Consider the following 27,662-nt stretch of genomic DNA (forward strand, 5'->3'; position numbering starts at 1 on the left):
ACTCACATTGGAAACATCAAATTGAACAATAGAATTACTCTGTACAATGTATTGTATGTTCCCTCTTTCAGCTGTAACCTCATCTCAGTCAACTTACTCACCAAAACATGTCATCTGTCTGTGCACTCATTTCCTGACTATTGCTTATTCCAGGATTTACAGACTGAGGAATTACTGGCAGTGGGAAAAGTGTATGAAGACCTATACTACATGACAAAAGACTCTTTCATTCCAAATAAGAACCAAAACATGACAGCTTAATGTAATAGCCACAATAAACATCTAGCAATGTTGTGGCACGCTAGATTAGGCCATATCTCTAATAAGAGATTGAAAAATGTGAGTGATGTACATGACTGTGATTTTGTGGATATGGCATGTCCTGTTTGTCCTATTGCTAAACAAACCAAATTACCTTTTTCCACTAGCCAAATTTCCACCTTAAAGCCTTTTGAGATTGTGCATATAGATTTATGGGGACCATATAGAGTTAAATCTGTTACAAATGCAGTGTATATGTTGACCTTGGTGGATGATTACAACAGATATTGCTGGACCTACATGCTAACAACAAAGATTCAAGTACCATATGCCTTAAAATCCTTTTACCAACTAATTCTTACCCAATTTCAACAACATATCAAGATCTTCAGATCTGATAATGGCTCAGAATTCACAAATTCTGAATGTCAGAAGTTTTTTCTTGACAAAGGCATTATTCACCAAAGAACTTGTGTGTATACCCCTCAGCAGAATGGAGTAGTGGAAAGGAAACACAGAACCTTAATGAATATTGCTAGAGCTATATTTCACCAAGCCAAATTCCCAACCCATTTCTGGTCTGAAACCTTGTTATCTTCCACCTACATATCCAATAGAGTCCCTTCTGAAAATCTTGAATGGAAAACACCCTATGAAAAATTATATCATAAACCACCCGATTATTCTCACTTTAGAGTAATTGGCTGTTTATGTTACTCAACCAATACCCTGCCACACAAACTGAAGTTTGAGCCCCGAGCACATCCTTGTGTCTTCCTTGGTTATTCTCAACAACATAAAGGGTATAAATTGTACAATCTCAGTACCCAAACCTTATTCCATTCCAGAGATGTGATTTTTATTGAAACCACCTTCCCTTTTCATCACAAAACACCTGAAACCATAACAAATTTCACACTGCCAGCTTGTATTTCTGATGCATATCTATCTCCAATTTCATTTCCTACAACAACACTTGATGTTTCTCCACACAACTCACTCCAACACACTTCACAAATCACTGAACATGTTCCAAATCCGCCATCTTCAGATTCTAGAACATCTATTCTGTCCCCACAAGACCCATCACAGCCAAATCAACAAATCAACCCAGCCAATACGCACCCCAACATTCCAACTCCTGTTTTAAGAAGAAGCATAAGGACCAAACATACACCAACCTGGCTACAAGACTTTGTGGTTTCTCACCTCTCCTCCCGTCAAACACCAGCTTCCATTTATTTCACACCCTCACATCAAACTTTTGTTGCACATGTTTCTAAAATCAAGGAACCTAGCAGCTATAATCAAGCTAAAAATGATAAAAATTGGGTAGATGCCATGCATATAGAGTTAACTACTCTTGAAAACAATAATACATGGACACTAACTGATTTACCACCTCATGTAAAACCTGTGGGATGTAAGTGGATATACAGGATAAAGTATAAATCAGATGGAAGCATTGACAGATACAAGGCCGGACTTGTGGCGAAGGGTTACAACCAACTGCTGGGTCTCGATTACAACCAGACCTTCTCTCCTGTGGCCAAGTTAGTAACTGTCAGAGTATTCTTAACTGTGGCAGCAACTAAAACCTGGCCTGTTCACCAACTGGATATCAACAATGCCTACTTGCATGGATCCATTGATGAAACTATTTATATGCAAGTACCTCCAGGTTATAACAAAGCTCACAAAGGTCAAGTATGCAAATTACAGAGGTCTCTCTATAGATTGAAGCAAGCAGGGAGACAATGGAATAAGGAACTTTCTGCCAGCTTACTTTCTCAAGGTTTCCAACAGTCCATGTTTGATAACTGCCTGTTCACAAAGGGCAAAGGAGAATTTTTTTCTTGCTATTCTGGTCTATGTTGATGATTGCATTATAACAGGACCATCCGAAAAGCTCATTCAGGACCTCAAAGACTATCTTCACCATAAATTTACTATAAAAGACTTGGGATACGCGAAATATTTTCTTGGCATTGAAATTGCCAGATCACATGAAGGCATTCTTCTCACTCAACACAAGTTCATCACAGATATTATCACAGATTCTGGATTGCAGAATGCAAAACCAAGCCCTAGTCCTTTCATTCAAGGACTGAAGCTCAGTTCCGACATGGGATCCCCTCTTCAAACTCCAGATGTTTTCTGAAGACTTGTTGGTAGACTTCTCTATTTATCACTAACTAGACCTGATATTAGCTTCGCTGTCCAGCAGCTAAGTCAGTTCATGCAAACACCTGCTCCACAACACCTTAAGGCTGCCTTACAAGTAATCAAGTATTTGAAGGGCACTAGTTATAGAGGTCTATTCCTGCCATCCCAAAATGACATGAAGTTAAGGGCCTTTTCTGATGCAGACTGGGCGTCATGTACTGATACCAGAAAATCTACCACCGGCTACTGTATTTTCCTAGGCACTGCTTTAGTGTCCTGGAAATCAAAGAAACAACCCACCGTAAGCAGATCTTCTGTAGAATCTGAATACCGATCCATGGCAACAACAGTTTGTGAGATCAAATGGCTGCATTCTCTTCTTTCTGACTTTCACGTTGAAATTCCAAAACCAATACCTCTTCACTGTGACAACAAAGCGGCAATTCATATCGCTGCCAACCCAGTTTTTCATGAAAGGACTAAACACATTGACATTGATTGTCATGTTGTCAGATCCCATGTTCTTTCCGGCTTCATTAGCACTCCTTACCTACCTTCAACAATGCAACTAGCGGATGTTTTCACTAAACCTCTCTCCACAACCATATTCCAGTCTTTTTCTTCCAAGCTTGGGTTGGTTGACTTCTCCCCAACGCCAGCTTGAGGAGGGGGTATAAGCGTTACTTCAGTCACAACCTTCACACATTAAAACATCACAGCACCATTAACAAATAACCATCACAGCCAAGTACACTTAGCCAAAACCTACAGTTAGTTACGAAAGATAGATCATATATACTTTTGTGTAAAACAGTTCTAGAACAAGATGAAGAAAATAACAGTTCAGAGCAGAGGTTGAGAATTAAAAACTCTGCTGCTTTCTTTTCATTCTTTCTACTTTTCGGTTCTCCATGATTGAGATTGTCCATTGTTTTCTCAAGTTTGCCTTATCCTGTTCAAGAAGCTCCTGGGCGGAAAAACCCAAGTTCAAAGTTGCCATTAGCTGAAACTATTGTCTCATCATCTCTAATAGTTTCATTTGGATATATAGTGTCCAAGCAAACGGATAGTATGAAGGTGGAGGTGAGAGAAAGGCAGAAAATGAGTACTATAATTATACAGTTTCCCATTGGTTCTTGCTTCTTTTCATCTTGTTGCATTGCTTTATATTATTACATAAATGATATGAAGAACTTTCTCTTCAAAAACACAAGAAGAGATGTGAACAATTAATCTAGAAAAGATACTTTTCTTTTGAAATGCGGTATGTTTGGCCGTATTAAAGGAATCATATAAGTATTTAATTAATATTCATTAATATTAATATGATAATAATATGTAAATAATCAGAATGACATTAAAATGAAAAGATGGTAACATTAAGACCATTATTTAATTAATACTATAATTATCTATTCGTAACAATGAAATTGAAAAATTATTGTCTAATTGTCAAACAACTAATAATTAAATGACTTGAAAGTCACAAAGAAATCATTATATAATTAATATTAATTTACTCGGTCATCCATTCTTTATCTAATTGTGTCTACCATAACGATGAAATTGAAAAGCTATTGTGCAATTGTCAAGCAAAGAACAGTTAAATGCCTGAGTAGTCAAAATAGGGTTAGCAAAGGCATATTCTGGGAACCTCAGCCTCAAAGTCACAAACAAATCAAAGCAATTGACCAAGAAATGAAATTGGTCTTTGGCACAAACAGTTGCAATGTATGCTTTGTCCACCATTATTAAACAAAACCCATCCATCCATCTGCAAGAAGACTAAAAGCTTAAAACTAAAAACAGTAAGGGTCTCTTAAACAACATTATATTAACTGTTTTAGTAGCGGTTAATTATTTTAGTAGATGTAGGGGTGAGCAAACAGTTGGTTCAGTTCAAACCGAACCAAAGCCAAAAAATGCAAATCAAAATTTTTAGACAATGGACTAAACTGGATCGAATTTGACATTTGAATCGAACCAATAGGTTCGACTGATTTTAGTCAATTTTTGCCATGTAGGTTCGATTTAAACCTGACCGATGAATTTCTAGAAATCAATTCAAGCCAAATGAACTAACCAGCCGAACCTCTTTTGAATAGCTAGACCGAATCGAATTGAAATGGATCGCTTCAATTTTTGGTTGGATTCGGTCAATTGTTTTGCACACCTCTAATTAGCTGTTAGCTATTAGCTTTTAGCTGATAGCTGTTAATAGCTGTTTATATAACACTTTAAATTAGAAGTATTCCATAAAAAAAAAATTGTTCAATTAGCTACTTAATTAGTACTGAATTGCTATTGGCTTGATTGCTTCAACGTAGACGAAAAGAAACATTATTTGGAAGACAAAAAAATAAAAATAACAATTGACTGTTGACTCTTTTTTTTTTTTTCTCGCTTCTAGATTTTGACACGTGTGACTATATGTTTATCTGTTCTTTATCCATTAATTATTTTATTTTATTTTTTCTTCATGCTTCTTCGATGGCATTTTCTGAGTGTTAGGGTTGTAGCCGTAGGTATTTAACAAAGATAGATAGAATGTGTTATTAGAATAATATACAATATTGTTAAATTGTTATGATTTGTAATTAATGTGCTCCATCAAATTATTAATATATCAGTTTTGCTTGTTATGATTAAGTTAAATTTAATATTTATTATTATCTTTTGATAAAAATTAATAAGAATATATATATCCTTTGACTTGTCTTATTGGTTTTTCTTGTATGAGTATGACAATAGTAAACATCTTCCGTACTGCTAAATCCTCATAGATATAGCCAATTGATTGCAAACTATCAGATTTGACCGTGACTAATCCAAATTGAAAGTCTAACTGGTTCTCTTTTCATCCGGTTCAACCACTCAATTTGTTTGGAAATCATGGTTCAGTCCAATAATATAATTATTTTGAGTTAAAGATGGAATCTAGATATAACTTTCATCAACATTTCCATTTAGCAATAGTAATTTTACTAAACTGAAAACAAAATTAGTTGATCCTTTAATTTTAATTGAAGTTCAATAATTTAAAAAAAAATTGAACTTCAATAAATTGCAAGAGATTAAATAAAATGGTGAGATGGAAATTACTTGCCTAGATTTGGTCCATGGTCCCACTCGTGAGCATAACCAACGAGAATAAGTTTTTTTTTTTTTTTGAAAAGTATTTTGATTTTATTCCCTTTTTTTCTGATATATAGTCAGAAGTACTCTTGTTTCAATAATAATAAAAAAAAAAAAAAACCTTATTTTCATTGGTTTGGTCCATGAGTGGGGCTATGAACCTGGTCTAAGTAAAATTTTTCCTGATGAGATATTGTAATTAAACTTCAGTAGCAACCAATAAAATTCATTTAAAAGGAAGAAGATCGATAAAGTATTTCCATAATCATGACATGGTATATATCTATCGCGCCTCTAATAATGTAACTGTGAGACCATTAGCAGAAGATGAGTCGTGATTGTTTGATGAATAATTTGCTGCACTTATCTCCCTTTCGGTGAAGAAACCAGGTTGCTTAGGCTCAGGCAAAGCACCTTCACCACCCAACATAAAAACCACACTTGACATGCTCGGCCTGTCTTCTGGACTCCGTTGAACACAAAGTAAACCGATATGAATTGAACGTAATACTTCATTTAGATTACAAGAATTTTTTATTAAAGCGTCAATCATTTCAACGGATCTTCCTTCCATGTGCAGTCTCCATGCCTGAACAATTAAATACATGTTACCATAATAGATTATTCGTTGACAAAAACATATTATTAATGTTACCACCTACATGCCCAAGAAGGTTAAGGTTGTGTTCCGGATGACTGAATCCTCTGTTTCTTTTCCCACTTACGATCTCTAGGACTATTACTCCGAAGCTATACACATCAGATTTTGTTGAGTAGAGACCATCAACTGCATACTCTGGTGACATGTAACCACTGCAGGAAATTCCTGAACATTAAATCATATTCATGGGATCAAAGTCATAAATAAATAACGTATATATATCATTTAGGAAATGCTTACTATGTTCCCACTACTTTATTTGTATTGGCTTCAGTTTCACTGCCTCCAAAACTTCTTGCAAGGCCAAAATCTGAAATTTTAGGATTCATTTCATTATCTAATAAAATGTTACTGGCCTTCAAATCTCTGTGAATTATTCTTAGTCTTGAATCTTGATGAAGGTAAAGCAGTCCGCGAGCGATGCCATTGATAATGTGGAAGCGCTTAGGCCAATCTAGCGCCATGCTGTGTGTTTTATCTGCCCAATATTATAACCAGCTCACCACATTTTGCCTATTAACAAACGCATAATAACAAAAGGTAGCATAATTCGAATGAAAACAGAGAAACCCTGTGCTCATCAAGCCATTTCAAAATGACAATTGATCTGGCTGTCAAAATTGACTTTTGTCCTTTGCTGAGACCATTACTGTCAGAAATGGCTTATGAGGATTTGGAGCTCCTGTTATAAAAATTTTAGGTAATAAAAATTTTGTGTAAGTTTTTGGAACAAACCGAAAATAAAGAAATCCAAGCTTTTGTTAGGCATGAACTCATAGATCAACATCATTTCATCTTTTTGTATGCAACATCCAAGTAGTTTCACCAGATTTCGGTGTTGAAGTTTAGCAATATACACAACTTCATTCTTGAATTCATCAACTCCTTGTTTTGAATTTGTTGATAGCCTCTTCACAGCCACTTCTTGCCCGTTTTTCAGCACTCCCTGAAAATGATTAACAAATAAATAAATAGAGTCATACAGTGCTGACAGTCCTACTCCTAAGAGAACAAATAACAAAATAATACAACAATTTCAAGACTTCGTATTGTAAGTGGATCGCATCAGATTGTACCTTATAAACTGGTCCAAACCCTCCTTCCCCGAGTTTACTGGAGAAGGAGAAATTATTGGTGGCAGAAGCAATAGTGCCCAGATCAAAGAGTGGTAATTCTAGGTCTTCCTTTTTATTATTGTTATTTGCACTTCTTTCCAGATTGGCCATCATTGTCCCTGAAAAAGTAGACCACAAAAAATACAAATAATCAAGCCATCTCTTCTTTCCATGTCCGTGAGATTTGCATTATAACAGCTTAGCAGAAAAGGAACTTACTGTATTTCCGCTGCTTCCTTTTCCTAACAAATATTGCGAACGCCAGGCCTACGAAGATCACTCCAGCAACTGAAAATATGGCCGCTATGACCTTCGTTTTTGACTTCCCATTAGCGTTTGTATCCTTATCATCTTCATATAAAAAAAACGCATTCATGAAAAGGGAAAAAGTTGTTAGATGCATACTGTGATTCATAAAATTTGCAATTTCTTTTTTTTTTTTTTTTTTTGAAATTCTTCCGTCCAAAACTGAATGCTTATTTGTGAATTTACCTATTTCAGAAGAAGACATCCTAATGTAAAGATCTTGCCCATCCTCAGTTAATTGTTTGATGTCAAGAAGGTTACCAAACCAAAAGAAGCATCCACTACCACTTTTTATATCTGAAACAGCGTAACCCATGCAAGAACAATCTTTCAAGCAGATCATCTTACATTCTTCTAGCGTCAAGCTTGCATTGGTTGACGAATTTATCATGTCAGGCAATTTAACATTGGAGTACCTTATGAACTTGTCTCCTTTCTTGCAATCCAACGGTATTCTTCGAACACATCCACCTAACCAGTCACCTCCGTCCCAATCTTGTTCGTATTTTGGCACAAATCTATCCAGACAACTACAAATAGTCGTTTTTCTAATGTCACAAATACCGTAAGCACCACATGATGCATAAGAATCACACTCATCTATTGGTGTAGATACATACACTCTCCAATCACTGGTTCGTTCAATCCATATGAACCGCTTTGTTCCACCATCTTCAGTCAGAACCAGCCTTGTAAAAACTGATCTATCAACAAGTTCATCAATAGCATAGCATTCCCCCTTCTCCGGGTTCAAAACAAATTTATACGTAAACAATGAGCCGGGTTCTGAGTAAGTTAGCCCACTAAATTGAACACCATTCCATGGCCCATATCGATTCTTGAGAGCTGAATTATCTTTTACAACTAACTGTAACACACTGGGATCAATCTGATAAGTAAATTTTCCTGGAGAAGGATCATCTTCGCTTTTCCATGATGATAGACGTATATGCAAGCCTTCAGCTATAGTTCCGATCTTCATTCCTGGTATAAATGTTCTGTCAGGATGATCGAAACTTTGCCAGAAGAAATTTTCTGGATTTAGATCATTTTGAGCTCTAATAACAAGATTTCCTGAATCCAAAAGCTGCACAACTGGATTACGCATCACACTCGATGTATTAGAAGACCAAATGATTGTATTATTCTGATTGAGAAGAACCAGAAGCCCATTGTCGTTTAACTTTAAAAGGCCAGATGAATCAGTGAGTGGGATTTCTCGATTGGCAACCCAAACAACAGTCCTTTCGGATACCTTTCTGTAACGCACCCCCAAGTATCGATATTTAGAAGCTCCTGGGCTGAAAAACGCAAGTTCATAACTGCCATTAGCTGAAACTCTTGTCTGATTATCTCTAATAGTTTCATTTGGAGATATAGTGTCCACGGACATGGATATTATGAAGGTGGAGGTAAAAGAAAAACAGAAGAGTACTGTTACATAGTTTTCCATTGGCACTTTCTACTTCTTCCCTGTTTGCATTTCTTTATATTATTAGTTTATTACAGTTGAATGACAAAATCACAAGCAACAAATTTTATGAATCATCTCAGTATGAAAATGGGAAAGAGCCAAGAAACTATCCTAATTGTCTAAGAACTTCGTCATCAATAAAACCAATAATCTAGAATAATTTTATTTTCAAATTTGGCGTACTTGGCCAAAATGCAGGAACCTTGTAATATTATATAGGCCACGTGTTTAAATTAATGTAGGCAAGAAGACTATATATTGGAAATCCAAGAAATTTGGTCTACCATTTCAACCGGAAAGATATGACATTGACATCATCATTTAATATTCATAATTCATCCATTCTTTCTCCAATTATATCTACCTTGAATACGAAATTGAAAAGCTATTGTCTAATTGTCAAGCAAAGAATAGTTAAATGAAATCAATCAATTGTCGCAGAGAAATCAATCAATTTGATCAGGTGAATGAAAGTGTCCTATGGGACGAAACAGTTCAATGTATGCTTTGTCCAGCCTTATAAATTTGTAAGATTTTCAGTTTTTTAAGTAGACTGTCTTTATTTTTTATGAGAAAAAACACTTTTTATCAAAACCATGACAATTAAGAGTATATTTTTGTTTGCAATTAACTAATTTTGCAATTGTTTTACAAGATTTGTTGTTTGCAATTTTCTGATAATATTTTTTATGAAATAAAGAGTGTACTTAGCATTACTGTTTAAACTACTGTTAGAAAAAGGATGTCTTGTAAAAACATAGATCAGAGATCATTAAAAAAAATTTAGTTCCTTTTAAGGTTAAGTATTCTAAGCATAAAAATTTGAGAACATGATATAACATTCCTCCTTTAACTGTTTTTTTTTTTTTTTTTTTAAGAATAGAATCTAAAATAGTGTCCTGTCTAAAAAGAGAGTGAATTTGAATTCAAATATTATTAGGCTGAATATATAAAATACAAAAAAGAAAAACTGAAAATATATGCCTGACGAAGCGAGTTAGATAGCATTATATGTGGCACTTTATATCCATAATTAAGGAGGTTAAGTTAATTACGTCCATAATTAAGAATAACATGATTATTTGATTGAAAAAAAAAATATCTATTAAAATTACTTAATATCAATAAAAAAATAAAATGGTTAATTATATCTATTCTAAAACAGATCTCTAAAATTTCTTCTAATTTTCCTTCAATTCTAAAAGTATATATATATATATATATATAGAGAGAGAGAGAGAGAGAGAGAGAGAGAGAGAGAGAGAGATCGAAAGGTCATAATCTAGAAAATAATAAATTGATGCAATGATCTAAATTGTAAAATAATTAATTTTTATTTTTATTTCTCAAAAAAAATTTAATATTTCAGTGAGAAATTCCAATTAATGCACGTAATTGTATCAAAATTATTAATTCATATGTAATCTATTCAAACATTAAAATGGAAAAAAAATCAAAAAATATAGATACTACAAATATAATTAATTCGAAATAAAATAGAATATTAAAATAAAATACTAGCAAAATCTTAATGTATATAATCATCATGTTTTATAAGGTTTAATAATGGTCTATAAAAGGCATTGAAATTTTTTTTTTTAGAGTACAGAAAAAAGTGATTGGAATGTAAATTTATTATCAGATATATATATACTTATCATTAAATTATGTGTTATTGTGCTAGAGGCATTGAAACTTGAAATTCTTTATTCCACAAAACAAAGTTTTTATTATGGGACATCTTTTTGATAGTCAAACGTGGCTGATCAACTCGGTCAACTACCATATTTGACAATTTCCGAGTAAATGATAAATCCAAATGACAAATCGAAATTGAAAATCTAGCTAGTTCTCTTTTCATTCGATTGAACCACTCCATCTGTTCCAAGTTTGGGAATCATGGTTTAGGTTAATAATTATTATTATTACATTGAATTAAAGATGGAATCAAAATACAACTTTGGTTGAATCAAAATATGAAGAGTTGAGTGCAGTTTGATCAACATTGCATTAAAAGCAATAGTAATTTTACTAAAATGAGAACATTAATTGATTCTCTTATTTTAAATTGATGTTCAATAATTTGTAAAAAGAAAATATTAAACTTCAATAATTGCACAAAGTTTAGTGATATATTCATTTATCAGTTTAACTTACAATTTAAATTCATCTATACATCGAATCAATTCAATTAAAATACGGAACCACGTCCAATATACTTCCATAAACATGATATGCATCTAACGCCCTTCTATCAATGTAAGTGTGAGACTATTAGCAGAAGATGAGTCGTGCTTGTTTGACGAGGAATTCGCTGCAATTTCCCTTTCGGTGAAGAAGAAACCAGGTTGCTTAGGCTCAGGCAATGTACCTTCACCACCCAACATAAAAACCACACTTGACATGCTTGGCCTATCTTCTGGACTACGTTGAACGCAAAGTAAACTGATATGAATTGAACGTAACATTTCAGTTAGGTTACAGGAATTTTTTATTAACGCATCAATTATTTCAATAGACCTCCCTTCCATGTGGAGTCTCCATGCCTGAACAGTTAAATACATTTTAGTATAATAGATTATTCCTTGACAGAAACAGAAGATTAATAATGTAACACCTACATGCCCAAGAAGGTTAAGACTGTGCTCTGGACGACTGAATCCTCTGTTCCTTTCCCCGCTTACTATCTCTAGGACTATTACTCCAAAGCTAAATACATCAGATTTTACCGAGTAGAGGCCATTAATTGCATACTCTGGTGACATGTAACCACTGCAGGAAATTCCTAAATATTAAATCATGTTCATGGAACAAAAGCATAAATAGATATTGCATATATATAATTTTAAAAATGCTTACTATGTTCCCACCACTTTATTTGTATTGGCTTCAGTTTCATTTCCTCCAAAACTTCTTGCAAGGCCAAAATCTGAAATTTTAGGATTCATTTCATTATCTAATAAAATGTTGCTGGCCTTCAAATCTCTATGAATTATTCTTAGTCTTGAATCTTGATGAAGGTAAAGTAGTCCGCGAGCGATGCCTTTGATAATGTGGAAGCGCTTAGGCCAATCTAGCGCCATGCTGTGTGTTTTATCTGCCCAATATTATAACCAGCTCAGCACATTTTGCCAGTTAGGAAATGCATGTTTAACACTTCAAAACTTAACATGGTAGCATAAATTCGAATGAAAACAGATAAACTTTTTCCTCACCGAGCAATTTCAAATGGGAAAATTTTTATTCTTTTCTTCCCCTCTATCTTGATACATGTTTTGCTAAGTGATCTTTCTATCAAAACTTAATTTCAAGTATTCGGTCAGAACATTATTCTCCCAACTGAGTAACGAGGCTCTGGAGTTTCTATGATAAAAATTTGAAGTAAATTTAATTTGTGTTTGTTTGGGAAGATACCGAAAATAAAGAAGTCCAAGCTTTTGTTGGGCATAAACTCATAGATCAACATCATTTCATTTGCTTGCATGCAACACCCGAGTAGTTTCACCAGATTCCGATGCTGAAGCTTGGCAATATACACAACTTCATTCTTGAATTCATCAACTCCTTGTTTTGAATTTGTTGATAGCCTCTTCACAGCCACTTCTTGCCCGTTTTTCAACACTCCCTAAGAATGATTAACCGATAAATAAGCAGAATCATATGGTGCTGATAGTCCTGAAAGAAAAAATGACAAAAAAAAAAAAAAAAAAAAAAATACAACATTAAAGACTTTGTATTCTATGTGGATAGCATCAGATTGTAACCTTAAAAACAGGTCCAAATCCTCCTTCTCCAAGTTTATTGATGAAGGAGAAATTGTTGGTTGCACAAGCAATAGTGCGCAGATCAAAAAGTGGTAATTCTAGGTCGTCTTTTTTATTCTTGTTATTTGCACTTCTCTCGAGATTGCCTACAATTAGCCCTGCAAAAGTAGAACCATAAAGAATCAAACCATCTCTTCTTCCATTGAACTCCCATGTTCATGAGATTTGCATTATAACAGCCTAGCAGAAAAGGAACAATGCATAGAGAATGGACTCACCTAAACCCTGTCTATAGGCACGCTCATAGATCAAACCAGAAAGTATTTTTTTCTGGAGACAAATGTATTTCTAACCATTTACTAAAACAAAACCGGATTAGATTTATCTAGACCGGTCTATAGTCTCATCCATAGATCAAATCAATAAAAAATAAAAATTTTAAAAAGGTATTTTTATTTTATCTTTTTTTTTTTTACGAGTGTATGGTAAGAAATACCATCTGTTTAATAAAATATCTTTTTTCATTGGTTAGGTCTATGAGTAGGCCAATAGATAGGTATCCATAAATGAATAAAAAAAAAATAAAATGGGAACAATTTTTTAAAAAATTTTAATGTAATTTGTTTGGTCAACGGGTGGACCCTAGACTGGATCTAGCAAAGTTTTATCTAATTGGATATAGGAATTTAGAAATTAAAAGAATAAGAAACAAATACAAATATGAAATACCTTTTTTCCGCTGGTTCCTTTTCCGCACAAACAGTGCCAACGCTAGGCTTAGGAAGATCGCTCCAGCAACTGACAAAATGGCCGCTATGATCTTCTTTTTTGACTTCCCATTAATCTTTGTATCCTCATCTTCTTCATGAAAAAGGGAAAATTTGTGAGATAGACAATGTTAAATTTGAATATCTTTTCCATTGTTTTTTTAATTCTTCCGTGTCAAAAGTTGAATGCTTATTTGAGTTTACCTATTTCAGAAGAAGACATCCTAATGTAAAGATCTTGCTCATCCTCAGTTAATTGTTTGATGTCAAGAAGGTCACCAGACCAAAAGAAGCATCCACTCCCTCTTTTTATATCTGAAACAGCATAAGCCATGCACAAACAATCTTTCAAGCATGTCATCTTACATTCCTCTAGCGTCAAGCTTGCATTGGCTGTCCAATTTTTCACGTCAGGCAATTTGACATTGGAGTACTTTATAAACTTGTCTCCTTTGCGGCAATCCAACGGTTTTCTTCGAACACATCCACCTAACCAGTCACCTCCGTCCCAATCTTCTTTGTATTTTGGCACGAATCTATCCAGACAACCACAAATAGTCGTTTTTCTAATGTCACAAATGCCGTATGCACCACATGATGCATAAGAATCACACTTGTCTATTGGTATAGATGATTGCACTCTCCATTCACCAGTTCGATCAATCCATAGGAACCTCTTTGTCTCACCATCTTCAGTCAGAACGAGGCTTGTAAAAACTGATTTGTCAACAAATTCATCAATAGTATAGCATTCCCCCTTCTCTGGGTTTAAAACAATAGCATACGTGAAAAGTGAGCCTGGTTCCAAATACATTATCCCACTAAATTGAACGCCATTCCAAGGCCCATATCGATACTTGATAGCTGAATTTTCTTTGAGAACTAACTGTAAGGCGCTGGAAACAATCTGATATGTAAACTTTCCTGGAGAAGGATCATCTTCGCTCGTCCATGATGATAGACGTATATCCAAGCCTTTAGCTGTAGTTCCGATCTTCATTCCTGGTAGAAATGTTTTGTCAGGATGTTCGAAACTTTGCCACAAGAAATTTTCTGGGTTTAGATCATTTTGAGCTCTAATAACAAGATTGCCTGAATCCAAAAGTTGCACAACTGGGTTATGCAGCACATGCGATGTATTGGAAGACCAAATGATTGTATTATTCTGATTGAGAAGAACAAGAAGCCCATTGTCGTTTAACTTTAAAAGGCCAGATGAATCAGTGAGTGGAATTTCTCGATTGGCAACCCAAACAACTGTTCTTTCGGGCACCTTTCTGTAACGAATACCCAAGTATCGATATTTAGAAGCTCCTGGGCTAAAAAACACAAGTTCATAGCTGCCATTAGCTGAATCTATTGTTTGACCATCTCTAATAGTTTCATTTGGAGATATAGTGTCCAAGGAAAGGGATACTATGAAGATGGAGGTAAAAGAAATGCAGAAAAGGAGTACAGTTGCATATTTTTCCATTACTCCGTTTCCTCTTGTTTCATTTCTTCATATTATTAGTTTCTTACAGTTGGATGAAAATTTACACAACTAACATATTTATAAATTAATGTAAGCAAGAAGACTACATTGGAATACCAAGTGGTTTGATCCACCGTTTGAAATGCTAGTAAAGTTTAAAATTAATTATATAATTATCATATTTTATGAGGTCAATGACGCTCTATAAAAGGCATTGAAACTTGAAGTTGTTTGTTCCACAAAACAAAGTTTTATTATTAGGTCAATGAAGGCGAAGAAATTGAAAGCAGATGTCCAATGAAGCGGAGGATGAGAATGGGTTGGTCCAAGCTTAGCTTTCTTAGCCAGCAAAAACTCAGGCTTCTAAAGATAGAAGCTAAAGAATTACGTCTCTTACATTCATTTGAAATGATGAAATATAAAATTTATTTCATTTACAAATAAATTATATTATATAATAAAAATTCATTTTCCCTTGCTTTTCAACTTACGTTTACAAATCAAACTTTCAAACTTGGTGGAACCACTTGCATACGTGGAGTGTGTAGCTCTTGAGAATTTAACATGTAATAACAAATGAAAATACAACGCGTGGACAAACAAATTTCAATACGACTATTACGACATTATTATTAATTTATTATTATCAAACATTGGTCTTAATTCGATCATCCTTCTAAGTCTAAGTTAGACATAAGCAAAACCAATAATGAAAAAAAAAAAGCAAGGAATTTCTAAAAATTTTTTATTAAATTATATCGTCAAATCGATCCCATTAAGTCAAGCCCAGCTACGGATTTGTCTCAGGCTTTGAAAAAAAGAACCAATTGCTTATTTCTCATTCACATTTGAAATTTTAGCAACCCATATAGTAATATATTGAATCAATCAAACAAGAGACTTGCTACTTGGGTTTTGAATTTTGGATTGTGGATGACAGTAGCATTTTTTTTTTTTTTCTTTTATACTCACCATTAGCATTTCATCAATTCAAACAGTTTATATTAGTCTTAATATACTAATAACTAACAGGAAATTGTCTTGTAGATCAATATATGATACACAAATTAGTACTGTTTACGAGTGTGTTGTTTATGGACAAAAAATTGTAATCCTTGTCCGAAAAATATAATTAAAAAAACATATCAGAAATGATATGCATTTATCGTGCTTTTAGTTAGTAGAAAATGAGGTATCCTTGTCTGATGAGGAATTCGCCTCAGTTATTTCCCTCTCATTGAAAAATCCAGGTTGCTTAGGCTGCGGCAATGCACCTTCGCTGCCCAGCATAAAAACCACTGTTGACATGCTTGGCCTATCTTCTGAACTCCGTTGAACGCAAAGTAAACCGACATGGATAGACCGTACCACTTCAGATAGATTGCAAGAATTTCTTGCTAATGTGTCAATCATTTCAATAGACCTCCCTTCTTTGTGGAGTGTCCATGCCTAAACAATTAAAAACATATTATTCTCATAGACTATTCATCATGAAATAAGAAAAACTAAATGTGAGACTTACATGCCCAAGAAGGTTAAGATTGTGGTCTGGATGATAGAATCCTCTGTTCCTTTTTCCACTTACTATCTCTAGCACCATGACACCAAAGCTAAACACATCGGATTTTACCGAGTACAGGCCATCAATTGCATACTCCGGAGACATATAACCACTGGAGCAAATATCAAAGTGTTATGACAAATTTACAGGTGCAGAAAATGATATAAACACAAATATTTGCATCATCATAAGAGAAACTCACTATGTCCCTGCCACTTTCTTTGTTATTTTTTCCGTTTCATTTCCTCCAAAACTTCTAGCGAGACCGAAATCTGAAATTTTTGGATTCATTTCGTTATCGAGTAAGATGTTGCTTGCTTTCAAATCTCTATGAACTATTCTTAGTCTGGAATCTTGGTGAAGGTAAAGCAGGCCACGGGCAATTCCATTGATAATGTGGAAGCGCTTAGGCCAATCTAGCAGCATATTGTCTCTTTCATCTATCAATGTCATACACTAGTCAGTATATTTTGGCTGTTAGTAAATGCATAGTTCAGAAAAGGATATGTTGGCTCTGGATCAGTTTCTGTGGTAAAAAATTTTAGGAAAATCAATTTGCTTTAGTTTGGGAACAAACCGAAAATAAAGAAGTCCAAGCTTTTGTTCGGTAAAAATTCATAGATCAACATCATTTCATTTGCCTGTATGCAACATCCAAGTAGTTTCACCAGATTCCGATGCTGAAGTTTGGCAATATACACAACTTCATTCTTGAATTCATTAACTCCTTGTTCTGAATTTGCTGATAGCCTCTTCACAGCGACTTCTTGCCCATTTTTCAGCACTCCCTGAAAATGGTTAATACCCAATAAGTACGTAGTCAGCAACAGAACAAATATCAGAGAAATACAACAAATTCAGTTATTATAAGCGGATGGCATCAGATTGTACCATATAAACAGGTCCAAAACCCCCTTTTCCGATTTTATTGGTGAAGGAGAAGTTATTGGTTGCAGAAGCAATAGTGCCCAGATCAAAGAGCGGTAATTCTAGGTCTTCATTTTTATTATTGTTATTTGCACTTCTTTCCAGATTTCCTATCATTATCCGTGAGAAAGTAGCACCACAAAGAATAAAAAGAATCAAGTCATAACTTCATTTCATTGAAAATTTGAACTCACATATCGATTAGATTTGCATCACAATGGCCTAGCTGAAAAAGAACATTGGATTGGAATTTAAAATAAGAACTGAATGAAAATATGACATACTGTACTTCCGCTGCTTTCTTTTCCGAACAAATATTGCCAATGCTAGGCCTAGGATGATCGCTCCGGTAACTGAGAGAATGGCCGTTATGATCTTGATTTTTGACTTCCCATTAATCTTTGTATCTTCGTCATCTTGGTACAAACGTAACACATTCATTAAAAGGAAAAAATTATGTAGGCAATGTGATTCACAAAAGATTTATTTGCACAATAGCTTTTTCTTTTTCATTTTTAACCAAATTCTTCCCTGTTGCAAGTTAAAACGTTTATTTGTGAATTACCTATTTCAGACGAAGACATCCTAATGTAAAGATCTTGCCCATCCTCAGTTAATTGTTTGATGTCAAGAAGGTCACCAAACCAAAAGAAGCATCCTCTCCCTCTTTTTATATCTGAAACAGCATAAGCCATGCAAGAACAATCTTTCAAGCATAGCATCTTACATTCCTCTAGCGTCAAGCTCGCATTGGTTGATGAATTTTTCATGTCAGGCAATTTAACATTGAAGTACCTTATGAACTTGTCTCCTTTTTGGCAATCCAACTGCATTCTTCGATCACATCCACCTAACCAGTCTCCTCCGTTCCAATTGCTTCTGTATTTTGGCATAAATCTATCCAAACAACTACAAAGAGGTGATTTTCTGGTGTCACAAATACCGTAAGCACCGCATAATGCATAATCGTCACAGATGTCTGTTGGTCCAGATATGTATCTACTCCAAGCACTAGTTCGATCAATCCATATGAACCGCTCACTCTTACCATCATCATTCAGAACCAGCCTTGTAACAATTGATTGGTTAACAAGCTCATCAAAACTATAGTATGCCTCCTTCTGGTTAAAAACAAAAGTGTAATTTAAAGACTCTGCTCCTGAATATGGTAGCCCACTAAATTGAACACCATTCCAAGGCCCATATCGATACTTGACATCTGAATTTTCTTTGACAACTATCTGTAAGACGCTGGGATCAAGCTGATATGTAAAATTTCCTGGAGAAGGATCATCTTCGCTCTTCCACGATGATATACGTATATCCAAGCCTTTAGCTGTAGTTCCGATCTTCATTCCTGGTAGAAGTGTTTTGTCAGGATAATCAAAACTTTGCCATATGAAATTTTGTGGGTCAAGATCATTTTCAGCTCTAATAACAAGATTTCCTGAATCCAAAAGCTGCACAACTGGGTTACGCATCACACTTGATGTATTGGAAAACCAAATGGTTGTATTTTTTTGATTGAGAAGAACAAGAAGTCCCTTCTCGTTTAACTTTAGAAGGCCCGATGAATCAGTGAGCGGGGTTTCCCGATTAGCAACCCAAACAACGGTCCCGTTGGATACCTTTCTGTACCACACACCCAAGTATCGATATTTAGAAGCTCCTGGGCGGAAAAACCCAAGTTCAAAGTTGCCATTAGCTGAAACTATTGTCTCACCATCTTTAATAGTTTCATTTGGAGATATAGTGTCCAAGGACACGGATATTATGAAGATGGAAGTAAAAGAAAAGCAGAAAAGGAGTACTGTTATATAGTTTTCCATCGGTACTATCTTCAGCCCCATCTTGTTGGATTTCTTTTTGATATTACAATGGACACACAACTAAATTACGTTACGAATAATGTGAGTGAAACTGGGAGAAGAAAACGGTCCTAATTGTCTAGGAACTTTCTCATAAAAAAATTTTATAATAAAATTTTATTATAAACCCGATTTAATAAAATTTAATATATAATAAAATTTCTCTGAGCGGCTCTTTTTGCTGATCTCCGTACCCAATTTAACGTATAATAAAATTTTATTTATTCGTTGAATTTCATGAATTGAATCCTAATAATAAAATCAACTTTTTTTTTTTTTTATTTCGTATCGAACATGTAAACATATATAAACCCGAAATGAATCCACATTATGTGGAATTCATTGATGGCATATGAGGACTCTTATCTCAATTGCGGGTTAATTACTAATTACTATAGCAACTCTAAGGATTACTATAATTAGCACTTAATCCAATATATTTTTGTCGTATCCTTATATCTGAATTATTCAAAGACGATGATTGATAACAACTACTACACATTTGAAAATCCAAGTAGTTTGGACCAAGTCCAACGTTGAAGATTCTACACCCATTTATTAATATTATAATAATGTGTAAAGATTGACATTAACGTGAAAAAGACATGAAATTTTGACATCATTAGTCAATGCTCATCTAATAAACAAAATCTAAATGTATCCATGAAATTGAAAAACTATTGTCCGCAGTCACATCACATGCCTTCCAAGTTACAAAGGAATCAATCAATTGAACAAGTAAATCAAAGTGTGCTTCAGCACAAAATAGAAGCGGCAATTTCAATTTTTACACACAATGTGAAGAAGAAATAGACTTTGATAAGGCGAAGGAAAGGGGACTATGGGAAGCTTGGGCCCTTTCTGATCATAGAGAAAGTGGAATTTTCACAATAACTGCAAATGCATTAATATATCTTTAAAAAGACAGGATTAAAAAGTTAATTTCACCAAACTAAATGGATTAAATAGTAATTTAACCAATATATAACTATTCCAGTTTTATAAGGTCAATGAAGATCGAGAAAAGGCATTGAAACATGAAATTATTTGTTCCACCAAAGTAAAAGTTTGATTGTTATTAGGTCAACGAAGGTGAAAGAAATTGATGCAAATATCCAATAAAATGGAAATAGAAGGGAGTTTGGGCTTAGCTATCTTTATTATTTTTATCATTTTTTAAATCATTGTGTGAAATTTATAAAAATTTTAAAAATTAAAATTAAAAAAAGATTCCACTAGTCTACCTAGCTATTGTAGCATAGAAAAATTTTAATTTTTAAAATAAATGTGTTAATTAATAATTTAATACTATAAAATTATATTCCTAAAAAATCTCAAAGTATGGTATAAAATTAATTTAATGGGATATAAATTTTTAATTACATATTTTGTTTTCATATTATCTATATTTTACGATAAAAATTTTTTAATTCTTTTATTGATAATATAGTCAAATTATCAATCATTTAATAAAAAATAAATAATTTCTTAAATATTTTAATTACACATGTCTCAAATATCATCTTTTTAAATTTATATATATGCCACTCACTAAATATGAATATAATTAAATGTCCTAAAAACATGTAAACTTTATTTTTATTATTAACTTTTTTTAAAAAATGATGTAAATTCTTTTTTATTAGTAATTCCACCATTAATTACAATTGATGATGCTATTGAAATTAGAATAAAATTGACTGAAAGATCAAAATAGGGTAAACACTTGCAAAGTGCAGGAATTTTGATACATGAGGTGAATTAGTACTAATGTCCAGTTTATCAACAAAATTGTATCCCTTAGCCTGAAAATATAATTACAAAAACAAATATCACAAAATGATAGACTTAATCTATAAAAAAACCCTGAGATTTGCAGCTTGTTGTAAAAACACTTCAATCTTTATACCCTAATACTTCAATTTAAAAATTTTGTAATATTCTGGTTCTAAAATCAAAATTAGTTAGGGTTTTAAATAAAATACTATTGAAATGCATCCCACCAAATTAGCTTGGATTAAACCCAAGCTCACTCTAAAATAAAAATTAGTTAGGGTTTTAAATAAAATAAAAATTAGTTAGAATTTTGAATAAAATACTATTAAAATGGATTTTTTAATAGTATTTTATTCAATTCACTTATTTCCCTTATTTGACGGGGTGTTTCGATGAGCTGTCCTTGTTTGACGAGGAATTCAATTCACTTATTTCCCTTTCATTGAAAACCCCAGGTTACTTGGGCTCCGACAATGCACCTTCACCACCCAGCATAAAAACCACACTTGACATGCTTGGCCTCTCTTCTCGACTTCGTTGAACGCAAAGTAAACCTATATGGACTGACAGTAGAACTTCAGATAGATCGCAAGCATTTCTTACTGAGGGGTCAATCATTTCAAAAGACCTCCCTTCCCTGTAGAGTGTCCATGCCTGACAATTAAAAACATGCTATTCTAACAGACTACTCAATTATTCATCATGAAATATAAATAAATAAATATGATGACACTTACATGCCCAAGAAGGTTAAGATTATGGTCTGAATTACGTTTCTTACATTCATTTGAAATGATGAAATATAAAATTTTATTTCATTTACAAATAAATTATATTATATAATAAAAATTCATTTTCCCTTGCTTTTCAACTTACGTGTACAAAATCAAACTTTCAAACTTGGTGGAACCACTTGAATACGTGGAGTGTGTAGCTCTTGAGAATTTAACTTGTAATAACAAATGAAAATACAAAGCGTGGACAAACAAATTTTAATACGACTGTTACGACATTATTATTAATTTATTATTATCAAACATTGGTCTTAATTCGATTGTCCTTCTAAGTCTAAGTTAGACATAAGCAAAACCAATAATGAAAAAATAAAAAGCAAGGAATTTCTAAAATTTTTTATTAAATTATATCGTCAAATCGATCCCATTAAGTCAAGCCCAGCTAAGGATTTGTCTCAGGCTTTGAAAAAAAGAACCAACTGCTTACTTTTCATTCACACTTGAAATTTTAGCAACCCATTAGGTAATATATTGAATCAATCAAACAAGAGACTTGCTACTTGGGTTTTGGATTTTGGATTGTGGATGCAAGTAGCTTTTTTTTTTTTTTTTTTCTTTTATACTCACCATTAGCATTTAATCAATTCAAACAGTTTATATTAGTCTTAATATACTAATAACCAACAGGAAATTGTCTTGTAGATCAATATATGATACACAAATTAGTACTGTTTACGAGTGTGTTGTTTATGGACAAAAAATTATAATCCTTGTCCGAAAAATATAATTACAAAAACATATCAGAAATGATATGCATTTATCGTACTTTTAGTTAGTAGAAAATGAGGTATCCTTGTCTGATGAGGAATTCGCCTCAGTTATTTCCCTCTCATTGAAAAATCCAGGTTGCTTAGGCTGCGGCAATGCACCTTCGCTGCCCAGCATAAAAACCACTGTTGACATGCTTGGCCTATCTTCTGAACTCCGTTGAACGCAAAGTAAACCGACATGGATCAACCGTACCACTTCAGATAGATTGCAAGAATTTCTTGCTAATGTGTCAATCATTTCAATAGACCTCCCTTCTTTGTGAAGTGTCCATGCCTAAACAATTAAAAACATATTATTCTCACAGACTATTCATCATGAAATAAGAAAAACTAAATGTGAGACTTACATGCCCAAGAAGGTTAAGATTGTGGTCTGGATGATAGAATCCTCTGTTCCTTTTTCCACTTACTATCTCTAGCACCATGACACCAAAGCTAAACACATCGGATTTTACCGAGTACAGGCCATCAATTGCATACTCCGGAGACATATAACCACTGGAGCAAATATCAAAGTGTTATGACAAATTTACAGGCGCAGAAAATGATATAAACGCAAATATTTGCATCATCATAAGAGAAACTCACTATGTCCCTGCCACTTTCTTTGTTATTTTTTCCGTTTCATTTCCTCCAAAACTTCTAGCGAGACCGAAATCTGAAATTTTTGGATTCATTTCGTTATCGAGTAAGATGTTGCTTGCTTTCAAATCTCTATGAACTATTCTTAGTCTGGAATCTTGGTGAAGGTAAAGCAGGCCACGGGCAATTCCATTGATAATGTGGAAGCGCTTAGGCCAATCTAGCAGCATATTGTCTCTTTCATCTATCAATGTCATACACTAGTCAGTATATTTTGGCTGTTAGTAAATGCATAGTTCAGAAAAGGATATGTTGGCTCTGGATCAGTTTCTGTGGTAAAAAATTTTAGGAAAATCAATTTGCTTTAGTTTGGGAACAAACCGAAAATAAAGAAGTCCAAGCTTTTGTTCGGTAAAAATTCATAGATCAACATCATTTCATTTGCCTGTATGCAACATCCAAGTAGTTTCACCAGATTCCGATGCTGAAGTTTGGCAATATACACAACTTCATTCTTGAATTCATTAACTCCTTGTTCTGAATTTGCTGATAGCCTCTTCACAGCGACTTCTTGCCCATTTTTCAGCACTCCCTGAAAATGGTTAATACCCAATAACTACGTAGTCAGCAACAGAACAAATATCAGTGAAATACAACAAATTCAGTTATTATAAGCGGATGGCATCAGATTGTACCTTATAAACAGGTCCAAAACCCCCTTCTCCGATTTTATTGGTGAAGGAGAAGTTATTGGTTGCAGAAGCAATAATGCCCAGATCAAAGAGCGGTAATTCTAGGTCTTCATTTTTATTATTGTTATTTGCATTTCTTTCCAGATTGCCTATCATTATCCGTGAGAAAGTAGCACCATAAAGAATAAAAAGAATCAAGTCATAACTTCATTTCATTGAACATTTGAACTCACAGGTCGATTAGATTTGCATCACAACGGCCTAGCTGAAAAAGAACATTGGATTGGAATTTAAAATAACAAGAACTGAATGAAAATATGACATACTGTACTTCCGCTGCTTTCTTTTCCGAACAAATATTGCCAATGCTAGGCCTAGGACGATCGCTCCGGTAACTGAGAGAATGGCCGCTATGATCTTGATTTTTGACTTCCCGTTAATCTTTGTATATTCGTCATCTTGGTACAAACGTAACACATTCATTAAAAGAGAAAAATTATGTAGGCAATGTGATGCACAAAAGATTTATTTGCACATAGCTTTTTCTTTTTCATTTTTAACCAAATTCTTCCCTGTTGCAAGTTAAAACGTTTATTTGTGAATTACCTATTTCAGACGAAGACATCCTAATGTAAAGATCTTGCCCATCCTCAGTTAATTGTTTGATGTCAAGAAGGTTACCAAACCAAAAGAAGCATCCACTCCCTCTTTTAATATCTGAAACAGCATAAGCCATGCAAGAACAATCTTTCAAGCATAGCATCTTACATTCCTCTAGCGTCAAGCTCGCATTGGTTGACGAATTTTTCATGTCAGGCAATTTAACATTGGAGTACCTAACGAACTTGTCTCCTTTCTGGCAATCCAACGGCATTCTTCGATCACATCCACTTAACCAGTCTCCTCCGTCCCAATCATTTTTGTATTTGGGCACAAATCTATCCAGACAACTACAAAGAGGTGATCTTCTAGTGTCACAAATACCGTAAGCACCACATAATGCATAAGCATCACAGTTGTCTGTCGGTCCAGATATGTATCTCCTCCAGTCACTGGTTTGATAAATCCATATGAGCCACTCCGCAACTCCATTATCATTCAGAACCATCCTTGTAACAATTGATTTGTTTACAAATCCATCAAAGCTATAGTATACCTCCTTCTGGTTAGAAAAAAAAGTAAAAATTGAGGCTAGTTCTGAATAAGGTCGCCCACTGAATTGAACACCATTCCAAGGCCCATATCGAGTCTTGACAACTGAATTTTCTTTGATAGCTATCTGTAATGTGCTGTGATCAAGCTCATATGTAAAATCTCCTACAGCAGGATCATCTGAGCTCTTCCATGATGATAGAAGTATACCCAAGCCTTTAGCCGTAGTTCCAATCTTCATTCCTGGCAATAATGTTTTATCAGGATAATCAAAACTTTGCCACAAGAAATTTTGTGGGTTAACATCATTTTCATCTCTAATAACAAGATTTCCTGATCCCAACAGTTGAACAACTGGGTTACTAATTACACTTGATGTACCGGAAGACCATACGATAGTATTATTCTGATTGAGAAGAACAAGAAGTCCAGTGTCGTTTAACTTCAGAAGGCCAGAGGAATCAGTGAGTGGTGTTTCTCGATTGGCAACCCAAACAATGGTCCCATTGGATACTTTTTTGTACCAAATACCCAAGTATCGATATTTAGAAGCTCCAGGGCTGAAAAACCCAAGTTCAAAGCTGCCACCATCTGAAATTAATGTCTCACCGTCTCTAATACTTTCAGTTGGATATATAGTATCCAAGGGCATGGATATTATGAAGGTGGAGGTGAAAAAGACACAGAAAAGGAGTATGGTAAAGTTTTCCATGGGTGTTTTCAGCTTCTGATCTTGTTGCATTTCTTAATACCGTTGAAAAATTTATTCTAATTTATTGTAATATGACAGTTGAATGACAAATTATTACAGTTGAATGACAATTTGTAGAAGTTCCTTAATTATAGATTAGTAATCAATGATATTTTCATCTGACATTTCATCATATCAATAGAATTAATCAAACATTGTTTAATTTTCAAATTATCATACAAAAAATTCAACATTATGACTTTCAAAAGTCACAAAAATTTGAATAAATTATTCAACACAAATTAAAAAAGAAATGAGAATGGAAAATTACCTTAACTAATTCCCTCATTGCGGTAGAATCAATGGCGTATCAATGTTGACCAAAGAATAGGAAGAACCACTGACGTGTGGAAGCAGCCATATTTCAACCATTTTGTTTTCCACTCCATCAACCCAAAAAGAAGCAGGCTGCGGCTCCGAGTATACTAACGGTAACCATTGACGTCTGGAACCAGTGAAATTTTAGTTTCTTGTTGACAAGACAAGTGGGAAATAACAATTCCATTTTTCTTGAGCTTTAATTCTCGAATCAAGCACGCGAATTCTAATTCGCACATGGGGTTGAATTTCTCCGCGCTGGATAGCAACTCAACGATTGGCGATTGACTTCTTTAATTGTTTTCAGTTAAGTCAACGAAGTTCAGTAAACGACACTGGAAAACGTGACAGTTCACTTTGTTTGACGGAATGGGCCTGGGTCTGGGCTTGGGCCAATTCAAATTTTATAACAGTTTCTTGTCCATCTTTCAAGTTCCCCTGTAAATAATCACACCATGTCACAACCAAAATCTTGTTCTTTTTTTTTTTTTCCCACCTTTTTGTTAATTTTATGGGAAAATAATTAATTTGTCACTAAGATTTGACCAAATTAACTAAGTCACTCAGCAGTTTGACGATATTAATTAATAATCTCCTAGGTTTACTTTCGAGGAACCACTTGGTCATTTCGTCGATTTTCTCCAGATTTTTCCGTTAAAACTTTTAAAAAAGAGTAAAATACCCGGAAACTTAAGAATGGTAAATAATTAATACAACCATGAGGTTTGGCCAAACTAACTATGTCATCTTTGCAGTTTAATAGTATTAATTAATGATCCATGAAGTTTAACTCTATCGAACCATTTGGTTATTCTATTTATTTTCTCTTGATTTTTCTGTTAAAATCTTTAAAAAAAATTAAAATATCATTACACTTAACAAGAAATAAGATTAAACTAACCTAGATTATTTGCTTTATAACATAATGACAATTAAGTCTTATCAAATTTACAACTGAAATTCTGCAAAAACGGTCAATTTTTTTTTTATTTTCTAAAATATTCTTACTATTCCTATGGTCCTACCTTCATTTTATTAGTTGTAGTTTGTGATGGAATATATAAAATAACTTGCTCACTTGAATATTGATACCTACAATTAAATGCCTATTATTTTTATTGAAATTAATTCGATGTATATTTTTTTTGTTCATCTTTTTATTGGTGGCTCAAGACAGTAAAGTGACACTTTATGTTGATCAATTTTTTTTTTTTTTTATGAATATCAAATAATAAATGTATATTCTGACTCTTCCTTTTTCCTCTACGACAAATGGAAATTCTAACATAGTTTAATTTAGTCTTTTTCTTCTTAAATGTCAAGCTATTTTAGTCTTTTTTTTTGAAGG

General features: G+C 33.8%; 4 protein-coding genes across 8 annotated transcripts; all 4 read right to left on the minus strand.

Annotated features, from left to right (window-relative positions):
• Positions 1–5,767: 5,767 nt before the first annotated feature.
• Positions 5,768–9,129, minus strand: LOC105633219 (G-type lectin S-receptor-like serine/threonine-protein kinase At4g27290). The gene is made up of 7 exons (XM_089724294.1): positions 7,831–9,129; positions 7,558–7,689; positions 7,300–7,457; positions 6,959–7,169; positions 6,464–6,701; positions 6,225–6,375; positions 5,768–6,151 (listed from the first exon to the last, which is right to left on the minus strand). Exons 1-7 carry the CDS (start codon positions 9,095–9,097, stop codon positions 5,846–5,848), a joined length of 2,463 nt encoding a protein of 820 aa, XP_089580420.1. The 5' UTR covers positions 9,098–9,129; the 3' UTR covers positions 5,768–5,845.
• Positions 9,130–11,242: 2,113 nt separating this feature from the next.
• Positions 11,243–15,146, minus strand: LOC110008713 (G-type lectin S-receptor-like serine/threonine-protein kinase At4g27290). 3 transcript variants are annotated; one of them, XM_089723714.1, is made up of 7 exons: positions 13,854–15,146; positions 13,612–13,740; positions 12,883–13,040; positions 12,533–12,743; positions 11,978–12,215; positions 11,740–11,890; positions 11,243–11,664 (listed from the first exon to the last, which is right to left on the minus strand). In XM_089723714.1, the coding sequence occupies exons 1-7, from the start codon at positions 15,121–15,123 to the stop codon at positions 11,359–11,361; spliced, it is 2,463 nt and encodes an 820-aa protein (XP_089579840.1). In that variant the 5' UTR covers positions 15,124–15,146; the 3' UTR covers positions 11,243–11,358. The 3 variants fall into 3 exon arrangements, with proteins under 3 accessions (XP_089579840.1, XP_089579839.1, XP_089579841.1); XM_089723713.1 differs by having other exon boundaries at positions 13,612–13,743; XM_089723715.1 differs by having other exon boundaries at positions 11,394–11,563; positions 13,612–13,743.
• Positions 15,147–16,140: 994 nt separating this feature from the next.
• Positions 16,141–19,508, minus strand: LOC110008633 (G-type lectin S-receptor-like serine/threonine-protein kinase At4g27290). Of its 2 annotated transcripts, none has more exons than XM_089723721.1 (7): positions 18,177–19,504; positions 17,896–18,027; positions 17,576–17,721; positions 17,262–17,472; positions 16,887–17,124; positions 16,646–16,796; positions 16,141–16,572 (listed from the first exon to the last, which is right to left on the minus strand). In XM_089723721.1, exons 1-7 carry the CDS (start codon positions 19,459–19,461, stop codon positions 16,297–16,299), a joined length of 2,439 nt encoding a protein of 812 aa, XP_089579847.1. In that variant the 5' UTR covers positions 19,462–19,504; the 3' UTR covers positions 16,141–16,296. The 2 variants fall into 2 exon arrangements, with proteins under 2 accessions (XP_089579847.1, XP_089579848.1); XM_089723722.1 differs by having other exon boundaries at positions 16,399–16,553; positions 18,177–19,508.
• Positions 19,509–22,698: 3,190 nt separating this feature from the next.
• On the minus strand, positions 22,699–26,558 carry LOC149495008 (G-type lectin S-receptor-like serine/threonine-protein kinase At4g27290). Of its 2 annotated transcripts, XM_089723731.1 has the most exons (8): positions 26,268–26,558; positions 24,700–25,488; positions 24,420–24,551; positions 24,097–24,242; positions 23,783–23,993; positions 23,408–23,645; positions 23,167–23,317; positions 22,699–23,093 (listed from the first exon to the last, which is right to left on the minus strand). In XM_089723731.1, exons 2-8 carry the CDS (start codon positions 25,484–25,486, stop codon positions 22,818–22,820), a joined length of 1,941 nt encoding a protein of 646 aa, XP_089579857.1. In that variant the 5' UTR covers positions 25,487–25,488; positions 26,268–26,558; the 3' UTR covers positions 22,699–22,817. The 2 variants fall into 2 exon arrangements, with proteins under 2 accessions (XP_089579857.1, XP_089579858.1); XM_089723732.1 differs by lacking the exon at positions 26,268–26,558 and having other exon boundaries at positions 24,700–25,910.
• Positions 26,559–27,662: the final 1,104 nt, after the last annotated feature.

The sequence above is a fragment of the Jatropha curcas genome, chromosome 7, assembly GCF_041381405.1.
Source record: "Jatropha curcas cultivar XTBG-Jc1 chromosome 7, XTBG_Jcur_1.0, whole genome shotgun sequence".
In the NCBI taxonomy this organism is placed as follows: Eukaryota; Viridiplantae; Streptophyta; class Magnoliopsida; order Malpighiales; family Euphorbiaceae; genus Jatropha; species Jatropha curcas.